Genomic DNA, 12,348 nt, shown 5'->3' on the forward strand with positions numbered 1-12,348 from the left:
CGTAGATGCTGCGCTAGGCAGGAGCAAAACTTCCAGCGTACAAACCAAAACGATTTGTTTTTAATTTAAGACAAGAAAACCAGAGGAAAGCTCATTGTTTGAAAGTCAAGGTAAATGTCTGCATGTTTACCTCTGTACATCCGTGTCACACACCAATTTAGGTTCGAGAAGATGTGTCGGTGCTTCTTCAAAAGTTTCATCAGTGTTAGTCTGATTCAGAAAGTGTTCTGTCCTACTTTGTGGTTTCACCATAATTATAGAGGCTGTTATTTCTCTGATGTGTTTCAGTTTCTTCAAGGCTGGCATGCATGTCTTTACCCCGCTGTATACACCAGAAACTCATCTAAGATAAGATCTGGCAGGACAGCTTAAATCAAAATGGAAATTAAGAGGCATGTCAGCAGCAAGCTATATGAATGTACAAATGGGAATTTCTAAAAGGCCCCCTAATCATTATGTGGCAAGGTTTCAAATATGTGCTATTTCTGCACTTAATTCTTGTTGAACTACTGTAAAATGGTTGGATTTTTTAAAAAATGAAATGTGGATTTAAGTATTTTATGAATGCATACTACTGGATCCCTTGTGGGTTACGTATGGCTGTATGGCTGTGCGGGAATGAGAATTATGAATCATCAGAAAATATGCAGATCATCTGAAAAAGAACAGACAAATAGACAGTTTGCCCACATTGCAATAAAACTGTATTGAAAGAGCAATTGGAAAAAATAAGAACAATTCCATATTTATTTTTCCAAAATACATTGACCATTTAATATATATATATTTGTATAGATTTTTTGTAATATTTTGTTTATGAACAACTATAAATAAATATTTCAGCTTAGAATAGAAAAGCAAAACTGACAACAAAAAACATTGCTGGTTTTCTTGACTTTGCTGTAACATAATCTTCTTTCACAAATAGTTATCAGAATACTTGACACCTGCAAACATTTATAAAATAGTGCTCATATTGAGGAAAGAGCTGGATATCATTGATAGGGAGTCTCGTCCATAAAATGCTGTTTCAGTGCTTCTGCTCCTCATAGAAGTAAAGCAGTTCTGAAATACTAAATGTCCAGTTAGAGTTTGAGATTACAAAGTTGAGTATTTGCTTTTTAATGGAACTCTTAAATGTTTTTTCATCTTCAAAGACTAAAAGATGTCTAGTTTTTTTCATTGCCCTTACATGCATATAGGTCAAAATGAACCTGCCTTGCTGCAGATTTAGCAGACATAGACAGTATGATATACAGGGTGTGTAAAGTTTATAAATTTAAATTTCTCCAAGAGCAGATCAGTTTTGCCACAATTTAACCAGAATGAATTACCCTACCCATTGCCTTTAGCAGTGTAAAAGAGAAATTCGGAGCTGGAACTTAAAAGTATCTTAAGAGGGGACAGATGCCTGCATTTCATCTCGCCAAAGTGGGAGAATATACATTTTCCAGGAAGGTTTGGGTGGTTGACAGTACAGTTGATAATTTCAAGTTATTATGAGTGTCCTTTATTCAGAACGTAAATCAGCGTATTCATTTAAATAAATGAATAAAAACATTAATATAAGTGGTTATTTTTGGTTTAAAGCTCTGCTTTAAAAAACTGTATTTACATAGTTAGGTCACCAGGTGGCAGGACTTGAGTTTGAGCAAACAATTAACACTTGCAGCATTTTTTTTATTCAAGAGCAGAATACAGTACACAATTACAGTATATACTGTATACCCCATGACACAAACAATGATCCTGCTTTAGATCTCTTCTGAGCAATTAAGGCAGTACAAATTACTCAATACCTACTGCGTGTCCTTGAAGGTTAATGAACAAACATCTCAACTCGTCATTGCCTCCCTTGGTTGGGAACAGTTTTGTGCTTATGAAAAAGTTCACTATTCCTATTTTTTCATCATTTAAATCTTAATATACTGAATATCTGAGGCCTATGATCTCTTCTCATACTGGTACACTAAAAATAGATGCTTAATTTGGTTTCTGTGCTCAACTGCTAGGAAAGGCATTTGTTTGGAACTGCAATTTAAAAATGGAACCAACGTGACTGCTTTTGCTCATTCTTATTTTGGTTATGGCCAGTTATGTAACAATTTGACTCTCAATCCCCGTTATCCAGCTTTAGCCTCATCTGCTGTTGACCTTAAACACAGAAATCTAGGATTGTTGGGCAACCCAATGAGCTGTAAAAGAATCAAACACGATATGCAGTGTGACACTACAATATACTGAGAAAGCGGCACCTTGTACATATTTAGTATACAGTGATTCATTGAAGAAAGATCAAAAATAAAAGCACTGTTGTTATATTTCCTTGTTTTTCTTTTTGTTTCCTTTTTAAACCAGAAATCCATAGTTCACTTGTACATCATATACGATTCTATATATATATGTTTTTCTTTAATGCACAGACACTGGTTAAACATACGATATATATAGTTTGCCACATTTAAAAGATATTTTCCCCTTATTACAGTACAATTCACAAACAGCAATATACAGAGACACTTCTTGAGAATGATGGAGAATATATGATGGGCAAAAAAATAGATCAGTCATTCCAAACACTGGCACTTCGAACACTGAGACTGACCGGGGTGTCATGTCAGTTTCATGGATGAGTTTTTCTTCAGTTTTCAATTCAATTCAAAATACTTTATTCATCTCAGGAGTGTGTGTCCAGCATGCCTGTAGAAGTCATTCTGACTCGACAAGCTTTATACAGTCTTTAATGATGGGGTCTTTTCTGATTCTGAAAATGATAGATGCCACTGAATCGAGCATTTATTTTCCGTCGCAAAGCAGCTGAAATAAAGTGTGCTGCACAATTTCTGAAGTCTCCAGACCAATTCCCAGCAATCAGGTCAATAGTCCTTCCTGGCACAGTAGATCCCCCTCACCCCCACCTCCCAACTCATTGGCTTAAACAGTAATTGTAGTAGAAAGACACAGAATGGAGAACATTTGAAACACATAAAATACCACTTTTTAAAATGCAAGTGAATGCATAGAAAAGAAACATCCTTTTTAGAGTACTGTGTTTCCCCTGCCAGAAGAAGTCACAGATATGATTCTAGAATATTTTAGTGGGGTATATTTTCTCAGAAAATTGAGTTTTACAAATATGAAACGCAATACATAACACAAGGCTTTTGGCACAGAAATTATTTTAGGGATGTAGATGGAATTCACATGGAAGATGCGGGTGTCCCCTACCTTTAGGTACAACATGGAATCCTCACTGATGCTAATAAGGATGAATAAAAAATATATCTTTAATGTCTACAATTTTCTGCTCGATTGTTAACAAATCCCTGGAACAATCCTATAACATCAAACAGACTTACATAGTAGATATATTTTACTATATTCATAGAAGTAAGGTAGACTCTTAAAGTGATCAGATTCTGAAATGCAGTCTTACAAGAATGGGATTTTAGAGAGATGAGAGAATGAGAATAGAACCAACAGTGACTGAAATATTCCTGAATATATTGAATAAGAAAAGTTTAAATTTAAGGCAAAGAAATAAAAGATACAGAAGTTTATGTATTTATAAACTATATATTTAACTCAGAAGATGCAGTACTACAAGCATATGGTATATCTGTGGATGAATGTACTGAAATATATTTAAAAAACCAAATCTGAAAGCAAAGACCGTGTTCTACAAGGAAAGGAGTTGTAATTTTGTTCCCTTACAATTAAATAAAATTAAATGTAATTTTACAAACAAACCATACCAAAATAAAGAAATCTACATTGCAATATCTGTTAAATAGAATGAAATAAATATTGATAAGCTACATTGTCTGTAGCAATTGCACTTTGCCCATTAGCAGTAATGCCTTCTCCATCATTCATTATAATTACAATTTTTCAAATCTATAAATACTACAGAAAGAACAAAAAGGATCTGATGACTACCTCACAGAAACCCAAGCAGTTAACATCCGGAATTTTGTCGTAATTAGCTAAAATGGATTTCACATACTGACCAGTGACACCTAATGAAAATGGCATAAAGAAGTTTTATGTAACAAGGTATTAAATTAAAATATAATTTTAACCTACATGTTTCAAACGTCTAGTTTCTCTCAAGCCTATAATATTAATATAAATGACACCTATCAAGCTCTGAGACAAAACACCACTTACTTAGTCTCCATTATCCTTCAGGTGGAATTCCTTGTGTGCATTTAACTGGAATGTTGAAGCATTTTAAATTGGCACATGACCCTTCTGTCAAAACATAATTTCATAGTTTTGTGTCGCTGTGTCTGAGACTTTTCAATCTATTGCAATTGAAAACATTCCCCCTATGAATTCTCGTATGAAAAACAACTTGACGCACTCCTTAGTAGTTCTGAAAATGCCGTTCAGTGTAGACAAGGATAGTTTCATCAAAGCAGAACTGTTTTGCAATACTGAGGTGACCAGCATCACTGCAGAAGGACACAAATCTCCCACGTGATAAAGTCCAAAGATCTGCTATGAACAGCCATGGCTACCATCTAATTTTTTTAAGAGGCCGATATAATAGCATATGTATTCCACATGACTCAAGGATATCAGAAAGACTAAATCTGCAGGTGCATGACTTTAGTGAAATTACCTGTGAGGTAAGAAATTACATCATTGGCTTCATGTTCAATGGCTAAAAGATAAAGATAGTAAAAAAACATTGTCTCTAAGGAAGTAGTTTGTGAGACCTGTGACCCTACATGGCTATGACAGAGCGGAGATGAGGGAAGGCCGTGAGGGCGTGGCCAAGGAGTGTGAGTGCAAACTCATGGTCTGGTTAACGGGCACCGTCATGCCTCTGGCTCACTTGTTCTCTATCAGAGTCTGGACTTTGTAAACCAGGTCACGTGCCAGCTTCAACACTTGCTTGCTGTTGTGGTGTTCAGCCATTTCTGTGGGTAATGGAAAAAGAAAAGAAAAATGGTCATGCAGAGCAAACTGTTTTCAGAGTGTTATAAAAAATTGAGATCCCAATTAAGGTACATCACTGATTCATACCAATCTAGGATTTAAAACTGCCCTCACTGAAGTAAACATTTTTAACATTATATTTCTCAATGGTGATTATGTGTTAGTGCCTTCATTAATTGCATGTTAAGGCATATCTGAAAACAAAGCCAACTGTAAGCTTTTCTGTAGGCACTTGGAACATGGTATGCAGCTTTACTGCCTGTGTCCTGATTCTTAAAGTGTTGTTGCTCCCCAGATGAGAACAGGCTAAGTCCTTGATTCCAGTGAAACCGCTAACTGAGGTATTTAATGCACTTTGTAAGATAAAGCTTATTGGTTGAAGGAAAATCAGAATAGGTATTCAGAAATGCATCTGCCTCACCATTGAAGAACTTGATGATGTCGGTGAAATCCATGTTGTTCTCTAGGATGATGTCTCTGTACAGTTCCACCAGTGCCAGCGCAATAAACAGGACAAAGTGGCTGGAGGAAACATATTTTGCTGCCCAGATAGTCTCCCAGACTGAGAACACATCATCGTATACCAGCTCTGTGGGGGGAAGCACGCAGACAGCTATTACTCCTGCCTTCACCTGGGGACGGCTCTTTTAGTCTTTTGGCACTCTGTATAATTATTTAACAGATCCATTAAGGAATAGCCTACTTTTTTTACATACAAACAAGGGTGATTTCAATCTAAATGAAAGGGGAATAACATTAAACAAAACCTTTCCACAGGGATGAAAACCTGGGATGTTTTCTCTTTCTGTTGAGTGGCTGTGTAACCTGGAGGCCTGAATTATTTATTCATCAACATTCTCAGTAAATGGACTGGCTGCATTATTTATGGGTGCAAATTTGGTTTCCATCAAAGCCCTTAACTCGACCTGGCTTTGCAGCATACATCTGTCCTTGAGGTGAGATCAAATACAGGGGTTTCCTGTCATTAATGTGATTGTTAAAGTTCCTTAATGAGCTCTGAATATACCCAGTGATGTCATTACCTCTTTTGAAGTCCAACAAAAACCAGCGATAGCAGAAATAGAAATGTGTGTAATCTCCATTCTGGTGCATCAGCTCAAACAGCTCAGAGTCCAGAATCTGCCGAATAAGTACAACCAGCCTTAAGAATTGGAAATGCTGGGAAAACATTTCTTTATACACATACTCCTTTCTCCAACGCTTTATCCAATAAGAATAGATTACAAATTTATCTGCATTATAAAAATAAGCCATTTTGGATTCTGTGATTCCCTTTTTTAAATGTCAAACAGATGCCAACAAATCTGAGATCAAGTGGATACTTATACAAAACGAATGGTCTTATGGTGACGTGCCTGGATGAGAGAGCGCATGTTGGCAAAGTGCGTGTCCATGACTCCACCATGAGGGAAGTTCTGGTTCATCCTCTTCATCAGCTCAGTGAAGCAGCTGAACGCCATGGCCTCTGAAACACCAGACACAGACAGGGTCTGGAGGGGGTACTGGTATGCCACATATGAAATGATTGTGGTCTTAGGGGTACAATTTGAGACCTTTGAGAGGACAGAAAACCTGGAACTAAGGTTGGAAGTAGTTTTGGATTCTAAAGATTTGAGATAATTGTCCAGCTTGTGAAAAAACTGCACAAAACAGAAAAGTTGCAAGCGATATCTATTTTAAAAATGTATTTTTATAATCTGCGCCCTACACTATATCCTGAAAAAAGGCATTCAGCTAGGATTACTCCCTAAATTACTCTGAAAAATACAAAGATTGTATATCATCAGCACATTGATCCCAGTGAACTCACCATCATCTAGTATCACTAGAAGTGGAGCCAGAAGGTCACACATGCCCTGTACATACCCGATTTCTAGGTGCTGCCAGATGTAACTGCAAAAAAACAATGATACAGGACACTGATCAGAAGGCAGTGGAAGAAATTTGTCTTTTCTAGTCAAATACTAGCTGAAAGTGCATGAGGTCTGTGTGTTTTCTTCAGATTAATGAGAAAAGGGGTGTCTTCCCTTTGTAGGAGTTACCTGCACATAATGTTGCGCAGTTTCTCCAGGTTGGTGGGAGTGAAGTACCAGTAGTTCCTGTCACAGCGCTGGACATCTTTCTCAATGCGATGCAGGTTCACTGTGTACATATCCAGCAGCTCTTGCTACAACAAAGTAAGAGGAAAATGAATTACTGCCAGACATAAATATTTGTCAACAATTGTGCAATATATATTAACTTAAACTGTAGGAAAACTACAATCCAGCTGAAGGGAAGCTTGTAAGAAATCACATTTCAGAAAACAGAGAAAAAACAACGCAAGGCAAAAAAGGTTTTCTACTGCCCTGCTGTTCTTGTTATCTTCTTTTTGTGGCCTTTCTGTTTATATTGTATCTGCCTATGGATCCATGACCCAGTTAATAATATTAACCACATTCATTATGGGAGTTTGGCTTCTTCTGTACTGAAAATATCAACTAATGTCTTCTAGCTATTTACTTAATGTGCAGTACACTTCTAAAAACCCTGTGCACTTACAGAATAGGTAGTCCCAATGGATGAGACTGGGGAGGTGGCATCAGGTTTGGCTTCTCCACCAACGGCCAGAGAGTCAAACTGGGGGAAAAGGCTCTCCATTTCTGGTTCTTCTGACAGGGCATCCTCACTGCCCACCAGGCTTTGCTTCTCCGCCTCCTCGTCCACCTGCATCTCCAGCACCAGTGGGCCAACCACTCCCCCTGTGCCCAAGTCATCCCCCAAGGGCAGCTCAATAGCCGACAGTAACTCCTCCGAGGTTTCCTTGGCAACCATACTGTCCTCAGCTGAGGCTGACTCCCTTGCTTTGGTAACGGGAGGTAGAGCTTCTTCCAGCCCCTGATCCTCAGCCGTGGCTGCAGCCTGCTCCCGGGGCTCCTCCTCAGGGCCCTGGGCTGGGGCTTTCACGCTGGGGGGGTCTACCACTTGCTGAGCGGGTTTGGCCGAGCCGGGATGCGGAGGCTGGGGCTGGCCGGAGGTTTTGGCTGTGGATTCGGCACCAGCGCTGTCCTCGGTGCTCAGGCTGCGGTCAGAGAAGCCGGATGTGATGGAGAAATTGCGGGAGGAAGGGTGTCCAGAATCTGGGGAACAGGTGCCATTGGGTACGACCCCATTGGGTACTTTTGTTGCTTGTTTGGCCTCCTCTCCCTTTGGTTCCATCTCAATCTGCTCCACCTCTTCCACGGACTCAAACACCTGAAACAACAACCCGGTAGTAAACACCTGGCTCAGTGGGGACACGTGGGACTTCAGGGAAAAACAAGTCCTCACTGAAGACCTCGCTGTCCATTATATCACTTCAAGGGTCACTTTGTTTCACAGATTTCTGCCAGTTTACATGAGCAATATTTTTTTTTTTCTAAAACAATCTCAACTATGTTCATAGTAAATGACATCACATTGAACTGGAGTTTTGTTTTTTATTTACAGTTGATTTAAATAAAATTGCATAAATGATAAAAGAAGAAGTTAATACTAATAAAGTGGTTAGCCTTTATTCCAGCACTGGAAAGAAAGATAACATTGTCTTCTCTTCTATTCTTCTAAGAGGAATAAACCTATCAAGCCTTTTCTCACAGTGCACAGTTTAGAAGCAAACAAGTTGGTACTGGTGACTCTAGAAGAGTAATTAAATTTCACGGACTACTAACACTATCAACAGGACATGAGACAGGGAATACAGCTGTACAGATAAATGCCATAGATAATAGATCAGGACACTCCAGTAGACACACTGCAGGGTCCACAGAGGAAATTGCTATTCAATATCTTCCATTTTCATCCTGCTATGGAATGCCAGCTGGAATTGTTCTTCAGCAAGTTTAACAGTCTAGATGTAAGTTATATAAAACAATTATGTTTCTACCACATTATTACATTTACATTTACATGAAGCAAAGCAAAAACTGGTTGAAAATACCTACAGATTTGTAAATGAATGGGAAAAAAAAAATCAGAAAGTCCAAGAAAAGTAATGTTTTAGCAGAAATATGGGAGCACCACCAACAGCTGGGCCAGAGCACAGCGACAGGATGGTAAGGCTACAGATGGAATAGTGTACAATATATCTGTACACTTCAGACATACAATATCTGTAGTAGCTGGCAGTTAAATGAAATTACAATGTATACACACAGGCAGCACCATTTACATGCAATGGCATTACAGAGAATGATAGTGAGCTCAGTGTGAAACTCTAGAAACCACTAGACCCTAACGTCATGACAACTGCCTGAGCTGTAAATGGCAGGGTGTTACACTGTTTACCCAGCTCACAATCACGTTGGCAAAACACGCATGTATAGACTCTGCCTGGGTCCGGTCAAGCGTGGCAACGGCAAAGCTGAGCAGGGCAGCAGTGGGGAAGGGGTACCTGTGTGCTGCTGCTGGAGTCGCTCTGCAGCTGCGCGTGGCTGTGTCTGTCTGAACTGCAGCTCTGGGAAGACTGGCACAGCCGTGGCGACAGCGAAGGGGAGGGAAAATACACAGGGAGACAGGAAGGACACAGGATTTTCTGTTTTAAACACCCTTTCAAAATCCACTCCAAAGGTAATAACAGACCTTCCCACACAGAGAAGTGTGCTTTTCCTAACACAGAACATACAGAAAAATACCTGAGACACCTGAGCAATTCTCAGAAAGCCAGTTTATTTTTCCAGAGACTATCATCTGCACTATCTGCAGTGTGAATGGCAGGTACTCTGGAGCCTGGGTTGGGGAGACCTGTTGCCAAAGCAACGCCCAGCCCAGGCTTCTCTCACCTCGTTGCTGACGGTGGAGTCTCTGTGCATCATCTTCTGGATCTGGCTGTCCAGGCTGGCTCCGGAGGAGCACTTCGCCAAGGCCACCGCATGCTGCTCTTTCTCCCGCTGCCGGACGATGGCCTCACAGCCCAGCCACTCGCTCATGGTCTGCTCGTAGCAGGCGCGCACCTGGTCATCTACCTGCCACAGGCACAGCACAGTCCGTACAGGGGCTGCCCCGCGCGCTCGCCACTCGGGAAAGCCAGCGCAGGGCAAACGGACAGCCACACAAAACTGCGATGCCAGGATTTCACTGTGCCTTTTCAAAACTGGAACAGATTTCTAGTTCTCAAAGGGCCAAGTAAAGAAATCCATTTAAGAGTGCAAGGTTTCAGGACCCCCCCTTTGCAAACTTTTATTCGTTGGGACTATATCACGACAAGAAAGATCAGAGAAAGAGATCGGGCAACCAGTGAACACATATTGTAAGTCATACTAAATGCAAGAATACAAAACCTGGTTGACAAATATCAGAGGTGAAACATCCCTTAAAACAGAGGTGGGGTTATATCAAGATTCCAAAAGTAAATGCCACTACGGTTTAGCTGGTCAAGAGTTTAGAGAAACAGAAAAAGAATGTGTGCAGTCCCTTCTGGCAAATGTAATGAAAAGACAATTTAAACAGAGACCTTCTGCATTCACAAATGCACCCAGACACACATACCTCTTTCCTCTCCTTCTCGGACATCCCAAATTGGTAGTGTCCCAGCAGGAATGGCCACACCTCCTTACGGAGCGAGGGCTCGACTCCCCCGAAATACACCAGCCTCAGCAGTTCCTGCTCCTCGTAGGCCTATGAGGAGACAGAGGCTGTGAAAGGACAGCGTGCCAGGGGTTCACACGGACACACAGACTGTAACTCGTGCTCTTCTGATTCCAGAAACACGGACCTGGCGTTTACAGTCTGAAATGTTTGGATGAACACACAGATGTAACAGGAAATACTTTTTTTCCCGTTCAGAAAATGTACACATTAAAGAAATCCTTCAAATATAAAGGCTCTAGTTGGTTATATCTATCAAAGCAGCATGATGAAAGGCAGGTACCTCTATTTACTCCCTGCAATGTTCCCTTGAGTGTTAATTAAAATCTAAAACAGCTGAACAGTACAAGACACCTGTTTAGAGGTCTTACTTACTGCAATGTCATTAAAAAAAAACAAACAACATACAATTTAACCTATCCAAGAATGACAAGCTGAAGACATGTTAAGGCCAAAAAGTTAAGGCCATTAGTTAAGGACGAATGCTCTTTTCTATTTATTATTGTAGTCATAAATGAATCAATAAGTTTATATTTATTCCTTCTATTTAGAAGTGACTTGTTTAAAGCATTGAACATACAATTATTTTTGTTTTCCCTGTTACAAATGTAGACCAGCCAATTCTCATTCAAGCCATCCTGCTACTATGTCTTGCTCTCCAACCTCATGCACATAATGTCTTCCTACTGTAGGTAATGCAGCAACAGTGGTGGTCCACTGTGGTCTCAGTGAGCCAGAATAGGGACAGCAGGGCTTGAGCATCAAAGGAGAACAAGAAAGGCACTGACAACCACTAATCCTGTTTGATCATCCACAGGAATCACTGTGGGTGGCCCCTTTGGAAGTCCTCACCAGCTCTGACAAACCCAGTACCAGCTGTGCTTGGCCAGCCTAGCAACCTCAGTGCCATCTTCACAGATTGCAGGACAGTGCCATACATTTAAAGTAAAATCAGAATGGAATTTCACTGCTACCCATCAAAAGGCTCCTCTTATATCAAAACCTATTCAATAAATAATACTTTGTGCATCAAAAAGATATATATTGAGAGTAGTTAAAAAAAAATACTAAACAGAAAAATACATCTCTGCCTGTTTATACCAGAGGTGTTTCAATATAAATATTCTGATGAGCAAAAAAATACTGTAACAAAATGCACACCCTTATAAGTGGATAGTTTTGTTTAAGATGATTTGGGCATCTGCTATTTGCTTTGTAAGTCCGAGTGGAGGGTGCAGACCTTCTCCATTCCCAGTGATAACAGTTGATTAATTAGCTGTTTACTTTTGCTGGATTTATCCTAAAATTATAAAAGGGATGGTTAAAATGATGGAGGTGAGGGACTCCCACGTGATAGTGACTGGATCTTACTGTACAGTCCTGAAGGTATTTCTGCCAGATCTCAGCAGTCAGCCCACCCCTGGCGTCCTGTGGGACATCCGGGTCCACGATGGTGTGGTTGACCAGAGCAGATAGGTGGGTTCTCACAGTGGACAGATGTCGGCAATACGCCAGCCCTAGATGGCAGAGATAAGATGATAGCAATAATACCATCTTCATGAAAAGTCACTGCTTACACGCCTCTTAAAGCACAATGCAGAATGTAATTTTCTTTCTACCACAGCCTGCTCTGACATGACGTTTCATAAGCATTCTGCAAAAATGGTGAAGAAAAATGAGCTTTAATAAGCATGTGTATGTATATGAAATATTAGATTCATCACCAGTTGATTCTTTCTATCAATATTTTTCTACAAAAGTCCTTGAGCATTTTTT

At 40.0% G+C, this 12,348-nt stretch overlaps 1 protein-coding gene across 3 annotated transcripts in view; it reads right to left on the reverse strand.

Annotated features, from left to right (window-relative positions):
* Nucleotides 1-1,593: 1,593 nt before the first annotated feature.
* The window catches only part of sgsm1a (small G protein signaling modulator 1a), a 48,624-nt gene continuing 37,869 nt past the window's right edge, over nt 1,594-12,348 (reverse strand). For 2 of the 3 annotated variants that reach the window (XM_015366370.2, XM_006640331.3), the window contains 11 exons: nt 11,944-12,089; nt 10,474-10,602; nt 9,768-9,950; nt 9,380-9,451; nt 7,510-8,202; nt 7,011-7,135; nt 6,779-6,861; nt 6,324-6,433; nt 5,991-6,087; nt 5,369-5,536; nt 1,594-4,928 (listed from right to left, as the gene is read on the reverse strand). In XM_015366370.2, coding sequence (XP_015221856.2) covers nt 4,840-4,928; nt 5,369-5,536; nt 5,991-6,087; nt 6,324-6,433; nt 6,779-6,861; nt 7,011-7,135; nt 7,510-8,202; nt 9,380-9,451; nt 9,768-9,950; nt 10,474-10,602; nt 11,944-12,089 — 1,895 coding nt within the window. In that variant the 3' untranslated portion in view covers nt 1,594-4,839. The remainder of the gene's footprint in view (nt 4,929-5,368; nt 5,537-5,990; nt 6,088-6,323; nt 6,434-6,778; nt 6,862-7,010; nt 7,136-7,509; nt 8,203-9,379; nt 9,452-9,767; nt 9,951-10,473; nt 10,603-11,943; nt 12,090-12,348) is intronic. The other variant, XM_015366371.2, reaches the window with a different exon arrangement.

Source organism: Lepisosteus oculatus, chromosome 22, assembly GCF_040954835.1.
Source record: "Lepisosteus oculatus isolate fLepOcu1 chromosome 22, fLepOcu1.hap2, whole genome shotgun sequence".
NCBI classification, from domain to species: domain Eukaryota; kingdom Metazoa; phylum Chordata; class Actinopteri; order Semionotiformes; family Lepisosteidae; genus Lepisosteus; species Lepisosteus oculatus.